This window comes from Lingula anatina, chromosome 1 (genome assembly GCF_051362555.1).
Source record: "Lingula anatina isolate TDL-2025a chromosome 1, LinAna3.0, whole genome shotgun sequence".
Classification (NCBI taxonomy): domain Eukaryota; kingdom Metazoa; phylum Brachiopoda; class Lingulata; order Lingulida; family Lingulidae; genus Lingula; species Lingula anatina.
In genome coordinates, this window is record NC_141767.1 from 38,515,573 (window position 1) to 38,537,686 (window position 22,114).

General features: G+C 34.2%; 2 protein-coding genes across 2 annotated transcripts; one reads left to right on the forward strand and one right to left on the reverse strand.

Annotated features, from left to right (window-relative positions):
• The first annotated feature begins 1,684 nt into the window (after positions 1-1,684).
• LOC106180927 (structural maintenance of chromosomes protein 3) lies at positions 1,685-15,263 on the forward strand. Its single transcript, XM_013565101.3, has 34 exons — positions 1,685-1,870; positions 2,235-2,310; positions 2,476-2,514; positions 3,083-3,222; positions 3,447-3,526; positions 3,708-3,786; positions 3,964-4,081; positions 4,232-4,346; positions 4,529-4,589; positions 4,829-4,909; positions 5,104-5,268; positions 5,388-5,509; positions 5,802-5,946; positions 6,134-6,202; positions 6,432-6,535; positions 6,750-6,849; positions 7,019-7,179; positions 7,441-7,582; positions 7,916-8,066; positions 8,399-8,548; positions 8,914-8,983; positions 9,317-9,398; positions 9,554-9,745; positions 10,544-10,727; positions 10,871-10,941; positions 11,164-11,253; positions 11,452-11,538; positions 11,746-11,889; positions 12,019-12,087; positions 12,294-12,383; positions 12,649-12,732; positions 13,050-13,227; positions 13,776-13,882; positions 14,052-15,263. The coding sequence occupies exons 1-34, from the start codon at positions 1,856-1,858 to the stop codon at positions 14,121-14,123; spliced, it is 3,633 nt and encodes a 1,210-aa protein (XP_013420555.1). The 5' UTR covers positions 1,685-1,855; the 3' UTR covers positions 14,124-15,263.
• Positions 15,264-15,265: 2 nt separating this feature from the next.
• LOC106180928 (transferrin 2) lies at positions 15,266-21,980 on the reverse strand. The gene is made up of 13 exons (XM_013565102.3): positions 21,788-21,980; positions 20,723-20,971; positions 20,412-20,498; positions 19,993-20,151; positions 19,594-19,781; positions 18,874-19,255; positions 18,497-18,743; positions 18,045-18,163; positions 17,721-17,837; positions 17,258-17,434; positions 16,820-17,014; positions 16,577-16,652; positions 15,266-16,157 (listed from the first exon to the last, which is right to left on the reverse strand). The coding sequence occupies exons 1-13, from the start codon at positions 21,849-21,851 to the stop codon at positions 15,911-15,913; spliced, it is 2,307 nt and encodes a 768-aa protein (XP_013420556.1). The 5' UTR covers positions 21,852-21,980; the 3' UTR covers positions 15,266-15,910.
• Positions 21,981-22,114: the final 134 nt, after the last annotated feature.

Here is a 22,114-nt window from a genome sequence, read left to right on the forward strand (position 1 = left end):
CTAGATGAAATTATCTAAATTAATTGACAAAGGCAGTGAAAGGAAATGTCTGAAAGTACTAGTAGGAAGATCCCTTTGTGATGAGACCGCAGGCCTATATAGGCTACACCGTACAAAGTATTAGCGACTTTCGGCTTGTGCCAATGTAAAAATGTAGCCCTTTATTTCCACACATCAAAATGTATTTTAAAACCTGAACTGATTTTTATATTTTTAATTGGAGAATTCTATAAATATAGGCCTATAGAAGAAAAGCGTCCTGGAAAAACGGCCTGGTACGACGGAAAAGCTATATGTTCCTGGAAAATTCCTGTTGTATCTGCTGCTATATTGATTGCCTCATTATTAATTTAAAGTCAAAATGAAAAACAAGGCAAAACTACTAACTCTATTTTTCTATGCAATTATTCTATGCAATTTTCCTATTGGCCGATGGCAAACCCTTCATAATGTAGGAGGGTGACATGGACGGCAGGAAGCAGGGGCGGATCCAGAATTGTTTGAAAGGGGGGGGGGGCGCCGATGCGAAGCAGACCTCCCCCCCCCCCCCCCCCCCTTGGCGTGGGGTATTTTAGGTATTTTAGGTAAATTTTGGTATTTTAGAGGGCGAACGGTGGTTTAAGACTATGATTCAGCTAGTCAAAATTCTAATTTCAAGAGGGGACCATTGGATTTTCCGAAATCGAAAGGGGGGGGGGGGTCAAGATCCCCCTCCCTCTAAACCCGCCACTGGGAAGTTATGGCCTAAATGGTAATTTCAAATCTGTTTGCCTGCATCACTGCGTCAGAATTATATATTAGCATGGCCCTGTCAAATGATGTGGCTGATAGATGGTACAAAACTGAGTAGGGCCTAGCCTAAGACTAAAATTTGAAAATGAATAGCCTAAATAAGCAGGACTTGTATTTTTATAATTAAGAGATGAACCGTTGCAGTGAATTTTGTGTTTCAAAAAAAAAAAAAAAAAAAAAAAAAAAAAAAAAAAAGTATAGTAAAAACGTCACATCACTTTGATGGATTCATGCAGTTAAGAGACTTCTGCTGTTAAAGATTAGGCCTATAGGCTACCTAGCACAAATTAATTTTGTGTAAGGTGATTTGAAATTCAGGACAAGATTGCGGCATTAGACTGTTTTGATGGGGCCGTAGCAATAGTCCGAAGGTTCAATAGTCCGAAGGTTCATTGGTCCGAATATTCACTATAGAACCTTCGGACCAATGAACCCTTGATTAAAAAAATCGATGAAAATGTTACCACATTTCGGACCAATGAACCTTCGGACCAATGAACCTTCGGACTATCGAGACGCCCCCTTCAAAACGTATACAAAATTACAAAACTAAGAGGGTCTAAGAAAAAGAGAAGAGAAATAAATGAACATATCGTGCGTTCGCATGCGTTGTAGGCATTTGAGGGTGGTGTCTCTGCCACAATCACACTTGAGGGCCCGAGCCCTGGACATGACCTCACCAACCACAATCAGCTTCCCGCCAACGCGATACCTGCGCTATCGCTTATGCTCTACTAAAATAGTACTATATGAAATATGTGTTTATTTCTTTTTCTTCATTTCGAGCCACAGTTATCCGTCAAAATATTGAAAATATTATTTAAAACCAAAGCAAATCGATCAAATATCTATGTTTGAAGTATTTTTAGATATTTTATAGGGGAACTCAAGCGAACATTCACCTTTATTTGCCGCCATTTTGGATTTGGTAGTTGTGATGAATGACCCCATGCTTCTTATGTAGCAAAATAGGTGTTTGATTTGATCTGCCAGTGGAATTGTGATCGGTTAAATTGGATGTCAATTGGAGCTCTAACCGCACAAATACCACTGCGATACCATAATGTACATTAAGCAGGTGAGTTATAGATATTTTGCGTGTTCATCGGGGGTGATATTCAACCAAGCGAATACTTAGTCCCATTGCCGGTGGACACTTACTTTTTAATATTGCATTTCTGTGATTGAAGGCAACCTTGCCAAAAATGACATGAGCAAAATAGAATGCGTTCACACTAATCATGAGATCAGGGATATTTCCATGTATGCGCATGCATAAGGAAGCCGAAGTGTCTTTAGCTGTATCAACAATGACATGTATTGGCTTTTGTCAACTTGACCTGATTTCTTTTTAATATCTCAAAACTCAGAGTTTATCTTTTCAGTTGCATTTGTATACTGTTTTAATTCTTTTCATCAAATCATTTGCTTCTTTATTTTAGGTGATTATTCAAGGCTTCCGAAGTTACAGGGACCAAACTATTGTCGAACCATTCAGCCCAAAACACAATGTAATTGGTAAGTGTGTTGTATAAAGAATGGTTATTTTACTTAGGCATGAAACACAGTTTTTTTGTTTCTGTGAATGTGTAAAATGTTGGTCAGGTTTAACTGATATAGATAGTAATGAAATATTGTTAGTCATATGTATATTTACCTATTAGTGTTTGTTTTACTTTACAGTGGGAAGAAATGGGTCTGGAAAAAGTAACTTCTTTTATGGTGAGTAGTTGTAAACATTTTTGAGAGGACTACATAATATAGCATAATATAGAGTCTTTGGATGTGTGATTACTTGCTCCTTTAGTTGGTAACATGTAAATATCCTCTTATTGCAGTCTTGGTAAATCTGATGTGATGGAAAGACCAGATTTGAAATGCTCAATATTTATACTTGTTAAAATGTTGCAACAAGGATATAAACTAAGCATGCTATTGCATACTTTTAATTTTGTTTAAAATTAAAAATTGGTCATGTTGGAGCAGAGAGAATACCCCCCCCCCCACCCCACCCCCGCTTAATCACCAATAAAACAGCTCAATCACCAAGATATATTCAGGCCAATCACCAATCACCAAGAATTCCTGAATCACATTTCATGCAGAAAATTGGGCTCAAATAACACATCACGCTCGAAAAATAAGGCCAATCTGCATAAGGTATTCCCAACCCTTGGCAGATGATATTAATATTTTATCAAGTTCTCAATAAGAGAGAAGAGAATGAATGATTACGTGATATTCTTTTAAAATGTATATTATATTATATTGTACAAATATTGAATTTCAGCTATCCAGTTTGTATTATCGGACGAGTTCAGCCACTTGCGTCCAGAACAGAGGCAGGCCTTACTTCATGAAGGCACAGGACCCAGGGTGATCTCAGCTTTTGTGGAGATTATCTTTGATAATTCAGACAACAGAATCCCAGTAAGTTGAAAAATTATAACTGTTATATCTGTTTATAACCTTTAAACTAAATATTTGGCTTACAGTAGGTGGTGGTGTTTTGCTTAAAGATAGACATTACCAGAGGATTTTAATCATAAAGATTTTTTTGTAAGGTCACTGCACTTTATCAAGCTGGATATCAAAAAGTTTTCTGATAAGGTGTATTGTTGATGAAATACTTTTATTTTTGGATTTGTTTGTAGATTGACAAAGATGAAGTCACCCTAAGAAGAGTTATTGGTTCAAAAAAAGACCAATATTTCTTGGACAAGAAGATGGTCACGTACGTTTTGATATTTCTTTGATCATACTTTGATCATTATACTTTATCAATACATGTTGTCATTATTATTACTTTACCAAGCTTAAAAAAGAAATCTGAAAGATATAATAATCAGTAGCAATTTTCAGTGTAATTTAATGTTTTAAGTATTTTCACAATGTATCATATCATTTCATTACAGGAAAACTGATGTTATGAACTTGTTAGAAAGTGCTGGATTTTCAAGAAGCAATCCTTATTATATTGTCAAACAGGGAAAAGTAAGAATATTTTATTGTTAAATCACACATTGTAAGATTTTGTTCTTGAAAAACCAAAGATAATACATGATAAATCTTTTAGTCATAAGTTATATATAAAAGAAGCCTTATATTGACTTCCTGGTTTTCGCATGTTTGACTCTGTCCTAATTATGCATATAACGTTGTTTGACATAGATCAACCAAATGGCAACGGCTCCAGACTCCCACCGTTTGAAGCTTTTGAAAGAAGTTGCTGGCACCAGAGTGTATGATGAGAGAAAGGAGGAGAGTATGAATTTACTCAAAGAAACTGGCGAGTATTTCCTTCATTTAACACTTTTATACCTAATTTGTGCAAAATTATGAAAAAATGTCATTAAAAGCAATTTGCTAAGTGAGACCTGTGAAGATTACTTAAAATGTAAAGTTGTGATTAGTTATTTTTGAGTTTTTGATTTTGCAGAAGGGAAACGTGAGAAAATTGAAGATCTCTTAAAATACATAGAGGAAAGACTGAGCACCCTTGAAGAAGAAAAAGAGGAATTGAAGGCATATCAGAAGTGGGATAAAATGAGGAGGTATATTTAATTACAGAATTTTCAACAAACAGAGCAGTTTGCTTGAAATTGAGGTTAATGAAGAGACATTCTAAAATGAGTTATTTTAAAGTTTTAACACTTGAGTTCTATAAATACTGTTGGATAAAGAAATAAATTGCAATGCCATTTTAAATTTCATAAACATCATTGATCTCTAATAGATCCCTGGAGTATACCATCCATGACCATGAGCTCAGAGATACAAGGAAAAAGTTGGAAGAGGTTGGTTTTCTGTACATTATATACCAGCTGATTTGTAGAAAGTTTTGTTTGTAATAAATGATTACATGGACTAGTCTTACAAAAGTAAGAATGCTAGAAATGCGTTGATTAAGAGTGAAAGAAGACATTTAAAAGGGTAATTGCACAATGACGCTTCAAACATTCCCCGTAGTTAAACTTCTGGGCCATAAAACGAAATGACGTGACTTCACTAATGTGGTTTTGTATTATGCTGTCAGCTACAAGATAAGAGAGAAAGCAGTGGTGCTGTTACACATAAATTAAGAGATGCCCAACAGTCTGCCAGTGACAAAGTCAGGGTATGTAGCATCTAAAAGCTGTTCTTGATTGATTTAAAATAAATTTTATAGAAAAAGTTTGAATTATAGATAAAGGTGCATTTGAAACCAAGTAGCACATCTTTGTTTGAAATTATAACTTGTTACTGTATGTTGAAGTTATGATTACCCTGTTGGAGTTTTTGTATAAATACCTTTGAATTGAAATTGTTTAGGATCTGAGTAAAGACCTTCGTGACCTGAAGACACGCGTGCAAACTGTAATGGACGACAAAGAACAACTGACAGCGGAACACCAAGAATTGATGAAACGAAGGGCTAAACTTGAGTTAGACATCAAGGATTACCAGGATGAAGTTGAAGGGGATAGAAGTGCTAAAGTAAGTTATTTTACCATTCATTTCCTTTACATTTTGATGTTTTTTAATGCTTTAGGTGAACTCTAGGTTGATATTAGCTGCAATTTGCTTCGCTATATGGTTGAAACTTTGGTTTTCAGAAAAAGACGGAAACTGAACTTGCCAAAGTTAATGAAAAAATTAGCAAGACACAAGTACAATTGGACAAGATCACCCCTCACTATGAATCATTGCGACAGAAGGAGGAAGAAGTTGGCGCACAGTAAGTTAAAACAATATTTGTATTTAACACATTACAAGAGAGGGAAGAATAATTATTTTTTCTTTATGAAAAAAAGTATTTTTTTTATTTCACTACAAAAGTACTTAAAGTCGTGGCTGGAAGTTCAAGGATATTATTATTTTTCTTAAATTCTATTATTTGTGTTCTGAAAGATAAAACTTTAGGGCCCTATGAACCACATATCAGTGAACTACGTATTAATTAGTTACTCGAGTCACTTTTTTTGCACAAAATAGTAAGAAATGATTAGTCTTATCTGCTGTCTCTTCAGGTTAACAGTGGCTGAACAGAGAAGGAAAGAGCTGTATGCCAAACAAGGTAGAGGCAATCAATTTCAGTCCAGAGAAGAGAGAGATAAATGGATCAAAAAGGAACTCAAGTCTTTGAACAGAGCCATCAGAGACAAAGAAGAACAGGTATGAAATTGTGTGCTGTGGATTTAATTGTGTGCTGTGGATGCTGTGAGTATAAATCTTATTTAGAAATATTTAGAAAAAATGATTGAAGTCAGATTGGAAAGCTTTCAGGTAAGATTGAATGCTTCCATACTAGTGAAAAAATAAAACCTGAAAAATTTCAAGGCAGTATGAATCCTTTTTACAGATCAAGCGCCTGGAAGAGGATCTGAGAACAAGTCAAGAACGATATGAGCAACTAGATGTTAATATGAAGGTGAGGATTAATTTCTGTAAATTGTCTTTCATGTAGCTTATCACTGTTAACTGCAAATTGTTGCATCATTGAGCATGTTTTGATGGAAATATGTCAGTTGTAAATATAAAATTTTAAAGAAAATTAAATTATAAGTTTAAAAATATTGAATTTTTTTTCTCTAGCCTCTTGACCTTTGATTTCCTGTAATATTAATAAAGGTATATTTGATATGTTATTGTTTAATTAGGATGTTAATGAAAAAATAGAGCAATATAAAGAGGTTATCGACCAAAACAACAAAGGTTACTATGAACTGAAAAAACAGAAGGATGAATTGGCCAACGAAAGAAAGTAAGTGGAGTGATTAATTTTCTAATTGAATCTCTATAAATCTTTATCATGAAAAGGAAAGCTTGAGCTAAGATCCATGCTCTCTGCTTTGCATAAATTTGCCTTTCAATTCAGTTTTCTATTTTCCAATGGTGCAAGAATAAAGTGCAATTAAGAAGCTAAAATAAAGAAATTAGGTTCTTCATTTGCAGTAATTTTTGGCATTCAATTTCAGTGATCTGTGGCGTACAGAAAATGCCATGCAACAGGCCATTGCAGCCTCTAGAGATGAACTTAAGCAGAAAGAACAGGCAATGAGATCTATGATGGGAAAAGTAAGCAGTTTTATTATCTTGTGAAAAAGGCAATTTTATTTTGTATTTTTAATAGATCTTGTAACTCTCAAGTTTTTGTTGTTATTGTAAGCTTAGATTCGTACCAGATTCACTGTTGATTATCTATTTATGATATATAATAATTTATAATTGTCCATTATATTTCCAGGGTATATTGAATGGTATTGACAGTATCCAGAGAGTCTTAAAATCATTCAAAGAAAGAGGAATTAATCAAGACATGATTGATGGTTATTATGGTACACTTATAGAAAACTTTGAAAGTGAGAAGACCTTCTTTACTTGTGTAGAAGTAACTGCTGGAAACAGGTTAGTGAGAGCATGACTTTATTTAGATAGGTTTCCATTTTACGTAAATCAAATTTACAAAGTATTAAAATAAATTAGCCTACATTTGTAAGTAGTTATTGTTTGTTTAAATTATTTTAACTGAACTGCATACCTAAATGGAGTAAATAAGCAAAAATTGAAAGAGCTAATAAAGATTCATATTAGTTGTAGCTAACTTAAAACCTTTCTTAGCCCTTATTATTGGCACATGGTGACATATTTGGTCTAATCATCTTTCAGATTATTTCACCATATAGTCTCCACTGATAAAGTGGGCACCAGGATCTTGCAGGAGATGAACCGTCTTAAGTTACCAGGAGAGGTCACATTCATGCCTCTAAACAGGCTAGATGGCAGGGACACTCAATACCCCGAGACAAATGTAAGTACATGGTCACTTAGAGTGTTTCTTCTGCGTTTTTCTTTTAAAGACCAGTTAACAGACATCTTCGTATTGACATCACTACAGTAAAGATATTGCAATTTGTTATGCTTTTTAATTATAAGTTACCAGATATTTATTTTCACAGTAAACAGCCAATAAAGACTGCAATTTTATGTATATTTGGCACAGTGATCATATCTTTTTCGTGCAGTTGGGTTAAGTAGGGGTTCAGTAAGTATAATGACAGTATAGATATTGTTGATTGAAGGGCCCTTTTATTATAAAGGAAACACCTTGTTAAATGAAAATGGTGTTTGGTGTAATTTTCAGGATGCCATTCCGATGATATCCAAACTGAACTATGATCCAAGGTTCGACTGTGCCATGAAGCATGTGTTTGGCAAGACTCTTATCTGTAGAAGCATGGAGGTGGCCACACAGATAGCTAGAACACAGAACCTGGATTGTATCACTTTGGAAGGTAAGAGTTGTGGAGATAGTCAATATCAGGAGAAAAAAGGAATGATTTTATGTTTTGTTTCAAGTTAAAAGATTGTTAGAAGGCAAAATTGAAATCGTGCATTACTTGAGGTTAAGGTGCAGATATGAATTACAGCTTTTCTAGTAATCTAATGTAGTTGACTACATTTTGTATCTTGTCTTAAGAAATGTGTCTCTATTCAAACATTATATAATGAGAAAGGTGAATTTTACATTTGTGTCTATGAATGAATGCTAAATGCATAATTTAGATAATAGTAATTTACTGTTTAAATCGGTAACTAAGTCAGGGTTTTACCATTAATGCAACAGGTGACCAAGTGAGTCGTAGGGGTGCTTTGACTGGAGGCTATTATGATACCCGGCGGTCGCGCCTAGATATGCAGAAGAGCAAAGCTGAACTCACAGAGCAGCTACAGCAGAAAGAACAAGAATATGAAGAACACCGGTCCAAATTGCAAGATATCCTTTGTTGACAATGTGAATATAACTGATAACTGTGGGTTTTTGTTGTTCATCTTACAAGAAACTTTCCTTTGGAAAAATTTTGCAACCTTCAATCTTTGAACTGGAATTATAGTGGAGAAACTGTAGTACAGTAGTAACTGTTATATATTATCTGCTGTTTACAGTGTATGATCTCAACTGCTTTTACTGCTCTATGAAAGTTTCTCTCTCTCTGATTTCCTGTGGAAAGAAATTCATCATAATTGTGTGAATAAGACAACGTGCCTATTGAGATTTGTTTTCTGATAGAGATGTTATTTTAAGGTATAAAGGTGGTTTTGCCTTTAATGTTTTTCTCAAGTTTCCTTGACTGTTGATACCTCTTGAAGGCAGAATAAATCAAATCATCAGTGAAATGCAGAAAGGGGAGACTAAGATCAGCAAATCAAAGTAAGTTTTCAGTGCAACTCTGCCTATTGAGATTTGTTTTCTGATAGAGATGTTATTTTAAGGTATAAAGGTGGTTTTGCCTTTAATGTTTTTCTCAAGTTTCCTCGACTGTTGATACCTCTTGAAGGCAGAATAAATCAAATCATCAGTGAAATGCAGAAAGGGGAGACTAAGATCAGCAAATCAAAGTAAGTTTTCAGTGCAACTCTTGTACAAAAAAAAAAGAATTGGTAGTATCCTTGATGATTTAAATTACATTGAAAATTTATATTCAATATTTCAGAATAAGTTAGTGATTGGATTCCTTTATATGATTCACACTTTTGTTTTCAGAGATGTATATGACAAGATGAGGGGAGACTTGAGACTGATGAAAGAGGAGCACAGTCAGATACAAAAGGCCAGACAGCCTAAGGTAAGAAAGACTGATATGTATTCCAATAGGACAGGTTTATTATTAAAAATACTACTGGATAGTATTTTTAACTAACAAACAGTGTTGCTCATGGTTAAGAATATAATTCTAAGTCCAAATTGGTATACAGAATATATATTTTATCAATCTTTCAGGAGCGTAGTCTTGCCAGTCATCAGGCCAGTTTGGATTCAATGAAGACCTCGGCACAGTCACTGAATGAAGAACTCGGCACAGACTTGCTCTCTCAGCTGAGCACAGATGACCAGCAGGAGATGGATCGTCTTAATGATGAGATCAGGCGGCTGACACAGCAAAACAGAGATTCTTTGAAAGAGAGAATGAAGGTAGGAAGAGAGAGTTAACTTGTTTCTGAAGGGGGGGGGGGGGGGGGGTCATTGGCATATCACTACTTTTTAAGTGTAGCCTGTAATTTAACCCAACACTAAAATACCATGTATGATGTCGCTAGAACATCACCATGCAATTATTGTGAGGCCTCATCAGGTTTTTTGGTTACAGAAGGAATAACTCACAATGATATTTATAGACACTTATTTTTTATCATTGCAGAAACTGGAGAAGGTGCATAGTTTGTCAAATGATTATTAATTTTAAATTGTTATATGTTGTAACTAACTTTAAGCTTTTAAATTCATAAAATTATTTTTCATTGGGTTGCTTTTTGTAATTGTGAATTTAAGTGATTTTTATGAAAATGTTATTTTTATATTTTTCGATGCTCGATATTAACATGTTGAAATTTAAGGAATTTAACAACCTCACTTTTTAAGTGTTAATGAGTTTTGAAAAAAAAAGGTTTCCAAAATGCAGCTGCATCAGTTAGTTTTATTTTTTTGATTACACATTCTAACAAATTTGATCTATTCTTAAGAAATTGGAAAAACAACTGTTCTGATATAAAGATTGGGCAAAGTAGCAATACTATACATTGTGAGGGGCACTTGCTAAAATATTTTTTGAGTGCCAGTTCTAGACAAGAAAATTAAAGCTCGGTTATAAAAGATTCTGTAGTGAGTGTTTACCTGATTTGAATCATTTACAGTAAAACTAGTTATTATCATACAAGTGATTATTTAAACAATGACTTGTGGAAATTGACTCTTTTCATTTTACCAATACAGCTTGAAGGAGAGAAGAATAAATTGGAGAACTTGTTGAACAACAACCTAATGAAGCGGCGTGACCAGTTAATGCAGGAGATGGAGGGACTAACTGCTGGAGACACTAAACAAAGGCTGGAGGTCTCCAGTACAGAAATACAGGCCGTGGATCACAGGATTAATGAGAACAAATCAAGGACCAAGGGTATGAAATGTTGTGTTTACTTTTAAGAGTTGGACAACCATTGTGATTTGTGTTAGTAATGTGAGTTATCGGTGAATTGGTTTTTGGGCTTGAAATTAATGAAAAACTGGTTTTCAATTAGTTCTTTTCTTCCTGTTATGTAGAACATGATGACAAGTTGGAGGCTATGTACAAAGAACAAAGAGAGCTCCAGAACAACATAGAGTATTGGAAGGTAAGTTGAGAAACTACAATGCTTTTTATAATTAAAACGATTTTGGCATAATTTATTAATAATCTTGTCTCTTGTTTTGCCACTCTTTATTATTTTGTTTTCTAGCATAATATGCGAAAAGTTTTGTAACACATCACTTTATTTATTAAGGACTGCTGAAAATTTAGCCCATTAATTAAGCATAAAATAAGACCATTTTGTAATGGCATTCTTATGTTACAGGCACAAGAAAGAGAGGTTACAGATAAGATAGATGGAGATGCCAAAGACTTGGAGAAAATGACAAACAAGCAGAGTTTACTGCTTAAAAAGGCAAGCAGGTGTTTTTTTTATAGTCTGTGAAGTATACAAAATTGACCATGAATTGTAAGTCTAGATGTATTGCAAATATTATAATTTACCTGTTTATACAACAGTCTTAAATATTTGCTTTGACAGGATAAACTATTCCAAATATGAATTTGAAAGACTTTTGAAACTATTTAACTTACCAACCGTATTATTTTACAGAAAGATGAATGTATGAAAAAGATTCGAGAGTTGGGGTCCTTGCCCAGTGACGCATTTGAAAAATATCAGGATCTCAGTTTAAAGCAGGCAAGTATTGGTCAAACCAATAAAGTTATGAGAATACTAGTGATGTGTCTGAAAGAACTTTAATAGTAGAAAATGTAAATTAAGCAAATCAAAAAATGATTAAATGAATGAAAAAAGCAAAGTTTTGAAACACCATGTTTATGAAATTTGACTGGAAGAATAATTTTATGCAGATAATTTAACTTGCCCTCTCCTGCTTTTTTTCAGCTTTTCAAAAAACTTGAGCAATGCAACCAGGAGTTGAAGAAGTACAGCCATGTCAATAAAAAAGCATTAGACCAGTTTGTCAACTTCTCAGATCAGAAGGAAAAACTTTTAAAAAGAAAAGATGAATTAGACAAAGCTCATTCTGTAAGTTAAAGCTTAATGTTTCTCCTTTAATTCAGATATTCCAATTTTCAATTTGTCAACCCTTTAAAAAATATGACATCAAAGATGTCTGTTTTAAACCATAAGTAACCACTCAACTTTTAATTTTAGTCAATAGCAGACCTCATGGATATTCTAGACCAAAGAAAGTATGAAGCTATCCAACTAACATTCAAACAGGTAAGATTCAGAAAACCATTTATCTTTATGAGGATAAATAACAAAATTATCTTCCAGCCATAGCTGTAGTTGTCTTAGACAATTTTAACTTTCTTTTCTCCAAGCACATAGTTAAAATTCAACAGCATTACAGCAGTAGAATATTGTTTTGATTATTTTAAGTTTTCTTTTATTATTTATTTATTTATTTTATTTTATTTTTCAAGGTCTCCAAGTACTTCAGTGAAATCTTCAAAAAATTAGCCCCCCAAGGACACGCTGTGCTGGTTATGAAGAAAGGTGACCAGGAGGGAGAGGTAAGAAGTCCTTACTGCAGACCATTCCTTGTTACATACAGTGCTGTAATATCAGATGTAAAGTTTGGCCAAGTTACGTTTTATAGACCACATTGCCTTGAGTACTTCATTTACTGAATGTTTAGACGGCAGTACTGACCCCTGAAAATTCTGATTTTGTTTATCATGTTCACCCTGTCTACTGACTTTCAGAATTACTCTTAGCTCTATGATATTTGGTAATAGATAAATATGTGCTTCATTGGATGTGTATTACGTATTTCAGCCTGAGGATGCCCCCAGTCAAGGTGCCTCCGGTTCACAAGATGCTATACCAGCCCTGCTGCAGTTCTCAGGAGTGGGGATAAAGGTAACACTGGAGAAACTATTTATGCATATTTGTTATAATAGGGATGACTTTTGATGGCTGTTGGCAGATTATTTATGGTGGGATTATTTCTGACTTCCTGGGAGCCAAAAAGTCTTTTCCCTGATATAACTTAATGAAGTTATTCCTACTCTGTTTTGTATATGACAATCTTTTAGTTGAACTGGTTGTTGTATAAAGTGAATAGCAATAATCTTTGGCTTTACTTTGTGACCATCCATACAGTTTGAATGTGGTGCAGTTTTGTATAGAATGCATGAAAAATATGAGATTTTCACACTGGTTTTACCTTTGTTCAGGTATCTTTCACTGGTAACAGAGCAGAGATGAGAGACATGCAGCAGTTATCAGGTGGACAGAAGTCATTGGTGGCTTTGACTATGATCTTTGCCATTCAGAAGTGTGACCCAGCCCCTTTCTACTTGTTTGATGAGATTGACCAGGCACTGGACTCACAGCATAGAAAAGCAGTAGCAGGTATGCACTGGTCAATGATTTGTTGTTATTTATATGCTGGCGACACTCATGTTTATGTGTACAGGTTTTGCTAACAGTCAGTGACAATGAGGACTGTCTGAGAAATGTTATACAAGAATAGAAAATATGCAAAAATGTCACAGTATACAGCGTAGGTCAGAGTTTTGAACTATTTCTGTATTATTTTCGTGTTATTTTGATGAAAAGCTTTTTAATGAAGGTAAATCTCCATTTATGTAACAAACGAGTTATATGGAGTTATAACTTTATTAAAAATCTAGGCTGTCTCTCATGATTTTAACCCCTCTCTTATCCAGAGCTTGAATTATTTCACACTACTTATCTTGGATGTTTCCCATTCAAATTTTATTGCCATGCTTGTTAGATTAATTAATATGTAATTAATTCAACTTGTGACATTTGCATGTTTTATAATGGAAATGTTTACAGGTTTCTTAATGTTTTTTTAGCATTTCCTATTCTTTCACTGAAGACTGATGTTTTTAACCCACCTATAGTATAGAAAAATGCACTCTATATAATTTCAGACATGATTCATGAGTTGTGCTCTGATGCTCAGTTCATTACCACAACCTTCCGGCCAGAGCTTTTGGAACATGCAGACAAATTCTATGGAGTGAAATTTAGGAATAAAGTAAGAACTTTGACTTTTTGGAAATATTTGAATACACTGACTTGTGATGAAGGAAAATCATATCAAATAGATTTTAAATGGATTAATATGAGAAAGCAGGCATATCAGTAGATTGTGAATCCATTGTGAAAATGTTTAGTTGTAATTGATCATGCTTCTGATCTTTCAGGTCAGTCATATTGAATGTGTCTCCAAAGCAGAGGCAGAGGACTTTGTTGAAGATGATGCCCAACATGGATAATTTATATCCCTAGAGTTCAACATGATGTGCACTACTAACACAGGTGTAGTTAAAAGACAATCTTATGTGTTCTATGTACAAAAACCACTTCAAATGTAAGTGCTGCAGCTTCTGGATCAGATATATGCTCAAAGAGAGCCATTGGTTTAAACATGATTGTAATGGTAATTTTGTTCTTTGTCTGAAAGTTTGTATGCAAGTTTGGTATTACATTTTATACCATAACCTGCATCATCATTGTTTTCATTGTTGAACATAGAATCCATACAGCATTTAGAACAGTTTCAGAAATGTATAAGAGTACTGTAGATAAAGGTGTACAAATTTTAGGTAATGCTTAACTGTATTTAGTGAAAGTAATTGTCTAACGTGTTAAACCCAGAAAAAGTGTATTTTGAAGAGAAAGTTGTGAACAACACTGCCAAGAACTTATTTTCAGATTTTTAAAGCTTTGATGAGTAGATTTTGCTGTACAATAAGATTTGTGCTATTAGGTTATATGCTTTATGTATTACAGATGTTTAAGGTGTTGAAAGTTGTTGTAATGTAGTTGATGGGAAATGTTTGGATTTAGTCAATGTAAAATGTATCAACAGTGAAAAAAACCTTTTTAATAGCATTCAGTGTTGTTTTTTTAAGGACAGATATTTGTAAAATGGCTATTGTATTAAGAAATGTTGATATCATTTTACAATTTAACATCTTCCAGAAGCATTTGAGTTTCTTTACTGTTATTGCAAAGTCAAAACTAGGAAACTGTTTAGGTGTATAATCTGGCAGTTTGGGGAATAGATTTGTTGTGACCTATTTTTCTGTGGAATTAACAAAATGCTTTTTGCATTTTACATAAAATTTAGTTCATTTTTACAAAAAAAAACTTATTTCATCCAACAGTGGATGATTGATGTAAATATTTCAACTTACAGTAAGTAATTTTGTATTTTAATGTTTTGTATAGCCTCTGAAATTATTAGCTTTTTTATGTAAAAGTCATTCCTATTTATCCTTATAAATCTGGTATTAAGCTGAAAATGTCATCAACTTCAGGTTAAAAAAACTGTCAGTCTTAGTGTATTTCATAACCTAAAATGTAAAATAACATTCTTATTTACCCAATGATAAATAATTGTTTATAAACAATCTTGTCTTAGATTTTTTTCTTTATTGTCAAATATCCAGTATTGACCACAAGGTCACTCTATAAAACACCGTTTAATTTGAAATTTTAAGAGAAGTGAAAGTATGTGGCAAATATCAACCTGAAATTCTTTTTTCATCAAATTATAATTGAATGTACAGCTTTGGATGCTAAAATACAATAACCAGTCTCCAATCCTTTGTAAAATAACTGCAATGTATAAGAAGCATAAAATATGTGATATCTTATAAAAATCTCATATGTCTAACAAAATATGTACATGAAAATGTACAATATAAAATTGTAATAATTGCAACATGGCAAAAGGGAATTTGTTACATCACTGGTTATCACACTTTTTTGGACCCAATAAGTTCATCTGGAATGAAAGGGAATGTGTATGTAAAACACTTTCCTCCAGGATATACAAGTATTCTTTAATCTTTAGATTCACAACACGACTTGTTTAAAAGTATTTACATCAAATATTACATTTGTTTTAAAAAACTTAGCTAAATGCATTATCTAAACTCTCTTAATACATAGCTTCTAAATTGCATTTGCAGTTTCTGCAAAATGTCTATAAAAGCATGTTCGTTCATGTCATAATGATGGACTATTTACAGTATGCTTTGGAAGCATTTTATACTCATAACATAAGAAAAGTCACCACTAGAATGATCAGATGGAAAAATGTGTTAGTTGGAGTGAGGAACGATGCAGAAGAAACACAGTTGGCCTCCTCTACTTCTCTGATCATGTTAATGAAATGAGATTGTAAGTAGGACTTGTAATCCTGTTTGTCTTTTGGGATCTTCTCCAGACGTACTGCTGCATCGGACATCATCAAGTTGGAAGTACCGATAGGTGAGCTGAACATCTTGAAATCTGGGTTACTAAAAATGAAAGATTCTCTCATTTGAATGATGCACTACTAAAATTGAAATCATGACATAAATTAGATGCTCTTTCAAAAAACTCTTTGATGTACAGTTTGTATTGTCTTGATATTTGATTGTATTGGCATAAATTTAAAAGAACACAGAACCAGGCTTTATCTTAGGCTCTATTCCCATAGATTTTAGATCGATCTATCCCCGCGGGGAGTCTCACTAGATTACTTTCAGATAATCCGACTTAAATGTCCGTCCCGCCTACTACAAGCAGTAAGGGGGTAATTAACTTTCGTGTCTGCCCGGCTGACAGCTATTTAGCGTGAACCCCCAGGGAGTTAGGTCGATCTAAAATAGGTCGATCTAATCTATGGAAATGGGGTGTTAGTCAATACAAACTAAATGCTTAATGCTCTTTTTACCTGTCGGAGCCAAAAAGGTATTGCCCGTAATTAAGTAGGTTCCAGTAATGATTTCTGGTCTCTTCATCTTTATAATCTGAAATTGGAAAGCAATAAAAAATTAACAGAAATACTTTTAAAACAGGCCCAATTAAAGTGCTCATTTTCAATTTATCTTCATTGATAAAATAGCTGATTATAAGGATACATCTAAAACTGAACATGGTAAACCAGAGTGAGAATAATTATCTAAATAATGCACACCTGCTGTTACAATTGCGCTGGCTGGTACTTTAGACAGGTAACATGTTTTCCAGTCATCAACGGAGGCACGCGTCCCATCCTTACAGAGGAGCTCATAGTCATCAGCACGCCTGTTCCTGGCCCACTCGGCCTGGTTCTTGCCTCCTGTGTTGTCACGCACAGTGGTGTGCATCACAAATGCCACATCTCCACCACCTATGTTGTGAAACAAACAATAAAATAAAAGAAAACACTTCTCATTTTAATCTGATAATTTAAAGTAAGAAAGTGGCCAAAAATACAGAGTGAGGAACAATACATTACTCATTTGGGTAGGTGTAGAAACATTTGCAGAACTTGAGCAAATGACTGACTGAGCAGTCGAAATGTGGTCAATTTCTGTTGTAGCCTGGATGCATAGAATTCATATATCACTAAATTATAATGCTTTTTCTTCACCTTCTGCAAGGCACCTAAATGCCCCAGTGTCACTGTAGTACAACTCCACACTGTTCCTCTGGCACTTGTACCTTCCACCAGAGGCACAAGCTTCACACAAACTAATGGGGTTGGTCCCCTTCACATTGTACAGGGGATCCAGGATGCCAGGAACACAGCTGCGACTCACGAATCGCCCTAAATCAAGAGAAAATATGCAATTCTCAGACTGTGAATGAAACAATTAATTGAGCCTGTACTACAGCAAACAATCCTTAATTATAAATTTTAGTATTTGGACAAAGGCTGGGATCAGATCTTTAAAGGATTCAAATTGCTTTCAAAATTTTAAAAATGTGCCAATGTTCTGGACTGTATTCAAAATTTGGTTTTGTAGGTGCTGTTTTTCTTGCTTCTCAATCAAGTCTGTAGGCACCATTTTATACACAGAGTAATGTCAACTTTCTTAAACCTCTCTCCTCACCTAGAGCCTCGTAAAGATCACAGTTATCCACAGTGAGCTGGCCAGTCTGCAACATGATATCCATGGGAACTATCCAACCTGCTGCAAGACCAATGCCACTATGACATGTCCTCTTGTCTGGAAAGTAAGCACTTTTTTTTACTGTTCTGATTTACCAACTTGGAACAGCATTTTACTGTAGGGTGTTTAGATACCTGCATGGAAACTGGGAGCATAGGATATTTTTTTCAATAATTTACTTTTTAACTTGAAACTTACTTCAATTATAAAGATACACTGCTAACACTTTTAAAATATTAATATCCTAGTTTAAATACAACTTACCTTTCAGATTAAATAAGTTAGTGGTGGAATCCACTTTTCTTGACACTGCCACGGCATAATAAAAATCAGTATTTGCATCTCCTAAGTTTTCATAAGCAATTGGGACAAGACCGTAATTCCTGAAAAAGGCACAATGTATGGGTCACAACTGAAAAATGATGCATATCACTTTGGACAAATATAATGATGGTATTTATTCAACACTATTACAATGAAGGATATCTGCTTAACTGAAAAAGATATCATGAGATGCAAAATAAAAATCTGACATTCTGTCATTGATTTATTGAATTTTAACATATTTTATGAATTATAATAGTCAAAGATATATGTTTATAGTCTGGTGGAATTTCTGTATGATAACAATGCAACATCTTGAGCCAAACTTATTTTAATGTTTTTCAATGTCTTATAATCATTTGTTCCAAATATCAAATGTTTTTTTGTTGTACCTTCCTGCAATGTACACATCAGAGGCATCCAGATTAATGATATCAGCATCTCCCTCCTTGATGATTCTCATACAATCACGGGCATTGTCTCCACGGACACAGTCCAGTGTGGGACGTAGGTTCATAGCAGCAAAATTCATCTTCATCTGCTCGCACTTTGCCATTTCATCAGAAGAAATGACACACCATCGAGTATAGGGCAGTGGACAGACAATCAACTTCTGTCTTGTTTCTCTGAACTTATCACCTGATAAAATTATGAAAAAGAGTTAATCAACTTTTGGGAATGTCTCGACTATAATCCTTCAAAAAACAGTGCTGAAAATTACAAATATATGAAGTTTGACAATTATTATAAAATCAAATTTGCCACTAACCAAGCCATTCGTAGTAGGTATCCAGCTGACCTACATCAGCCAGAGCCCTTGTGTCATCAGTAAACAACAAATCATATGCCCCAAAGCTCCGGGACTCGAAGATTCTAAAGCTCCCTGGCCTGGGTGTGGTTGTGGTGGTGGTGGCATTAGTGCCTACGCCAGTTGAGGGTGGAATATACACTGTGAAATCTCTAGAAGATTTGGACAGCAGACTTTTGAAGGCAGCTTTTGCTTCAGTTGTGCGCCTGCTGCCAGTCATCACCACATTGTCGGGGACTTGTCCAAAGTTACAGAGCCTGAAGTCACTTACAGGTCTCCTGAACAGGACAGGATCGACTTCAACGCCAGACTCCAATACGGTAGGACAAAGAAGCTCAAAATCCTGCAAGGTAAACAGCAACATATTAAGCACTAGAAATGTATCTTTAACACCTTTGCTTGTTGTACTTTTTTACCTGGACTATGTTAACTGTAAGAGCTAAGTTTATGGTCAAACTATTCTAAATTTCAATACTGTATTATTCAATATTTTCCATAACAATACAGTGAGATGAATTCAAATAGCATCCCATTTTATTTTAGTCAATAATTTATCTAGTTCCAATTCAAAAATGAACCAGCAAAATAAATAAAGAATAAGAAATTAAAGAAATAAATTAAATAATAAAGATGGAGAATTTGTATATTTGTACAAACCAAAGGGAATTAAGCATGACTCACAGAATCTGCGTAATTTGGATTTTCTCTGGTATATTTCAGCACATCTGCATGCCTAAGGAAGGCAACATCTCCTCTGCCACTGGCAAGGCACTGGAATGCACCAGCAAATCCACCAAACGGATCTGATGACATGCAGAAGTCACTGCCTCGTCCCTGACACAGGCTACACACGTCAGGTGGGTTGTCACCTGTGCAAAATAAAAACTTCATCATGTAAGAGGGTAAAAGAAAAATCATATGGAATGTTTTACATAATAAAGTAATCAATAAATAGAAAATAATAACAAATTATAAAATGTCATTGAATACAGATCCTGGAGGGATGAATGCTGGATAACTTCAAGTGAACAAGTATGAAACTCTTTCTGCCTCCATAATATCAACAAAACAAATTCATACCAAATACATTCTTGTGTGTACTGAGTGCCCCAGGAATACAGGATACATTGAAGAAGTTGGCCACTGACTTCAGCTGCACATTACACTCAGTTACCGAGATCAGTTTGCTTTGAAACATCTGTGCCATGGGATACACATAGCCTGCAGCACTGTTTATCCCTGGAATATAATAAATTGAGGTAATCAAAAGGATTTTCAATTTGTTATACATTCTTTCAAAAAGTAAACCTAAATTTGAGTATTACGGGTATCAAAATTAAAAAAAACACTTTCAGCATGGAGATTTTTAATTAAAAAACAAGAAATTTCATAAATGTAACATAAAAAGTTGAACAAATTTTCCATTTGAGTAAATTCTTTCATTATTCATAAAACAATTTTATGCAAATAAGCTTATCGGGTATTTACTTAAACCTTACCTGGATGACAAGAATTTTTACCAGCCAGTGTTTTTATATTGAAATTAGTTCCCTTTTTTACAACAGCAACAGCATACATTTGTTCCTCTGTAAAAAAAAATTATAAAAGGAAAAAAATTAAAATAAACACACTTCTGTACTTTTTTTTGAAAAGGCTTATTATCAGTAAACTTTAAATTCACAGAAAAACCTCAAACTTTCTGTATACTCTATATGTAGTTTTGGTATTTTTCTGATAAAACAACCCTTATAATTTATGCTTTATTTTTTTAGTTTATCATTAATAATTTATATTCTAATTTATGACTTACTGTTAATATACTCCTCTGCCATGATTGGAGCAAGACTAAAGAAACGCCCAGCAAAGTAAGCATCACCCGCATCGACTGCCATCAAGTCTGCTGTGTATCTTGAAATTTTGTCCATGCAGTCAAAGCTATTCTCCCCAAGGACACATTCTAGTCTAGGTGTGCCAGTATATTGTTTTGCTTGTACAGCTGTGCTCCAAGCATTACACTTCTGCAACTCTGCCTCAGATATGGCACACCATTTGGCAACTTCTGTTTACAAAAAAAGAAAAGCATGCTAGACATAAAACTATAACAATAAATTAATTGAAAAATTAATTATTTTCTTCTTTCCCTATTATCTATGCACTGGCATACAAATTAGAATCAATTAAACATTTCCAAAAATATATATATAATGCATTGCTTTTTGTTTCCACTGTCATAATTTTATTTTTCAATTCTATCAATAATTACTGATGAATTTTTTAGTTACAAATGTCTAATAAAACATTGAGGTTAAGTAATTGGTGTTTTTATGCATATAGGCTACAACATGAAATATTTCACCGCCAAGACAAGTCTTAAAACCCCTTTAAACTGGACGGCGTCCTTTCTGAGACCATGAAACTGGCATCGCTGTGGTAGTAGAAAGGAGGCACAAGCATCGGTTTGGTTGCAGAATGAATGCTTAATGATTGACCGGTTGTCGGCACGTAAATATATTTTTACTCTCAAAATGGGCCGAACTATGGTACGCAGAAAGGACGCCGTCCAGTGTAAAGGGGGCTTTACTATAAATCATAGACACCACTAGTGAAAGTCTTTCGGGTGCTATCTTAGATATCAAATTGGCGATCAAATCCTTTATTTCTAACACCAATACTAATTTTAACAAAAAAAAAAAAAAAAAAAAAAAAAAATTATGAAAGATTGCCAGGGACATATATAATTTATTCATAATCACAACAAAAAATCACTTGGTTTAGAAAAATACCTCACATTCCTTATAGTTTACAACCGACATTTTGAAATGAGTCATGAGAAAGCAATAAAGGTGGCCACAGGTTACATTTTTGATCAACTCACCTGTTTGCGATACGACGAAGCTGCTATGTATCAGCACCAGAAACGAACCAACCCATCCCTTCATCTTCTCCGATTTTTACAAAATGCAGCCTTACACTCCTATTCCATTTAACATTGATCCTGAAATTTTACAGGTGGGCACCGTTGGCCCTCCAAAATTAGGTCATGTACCTGGAGTGATTCACACCTTCGCACATGAGAGAAATTAGTTCTAAAATAAAAACATTTTTTCTTTTATACAGAAATGACGAGATTGTGTTTTTGGTATTAAAAAGTACCACATGCGAAAAAAACAACAATTTCTTCTGTTTTTTAAAGCATTCTTGA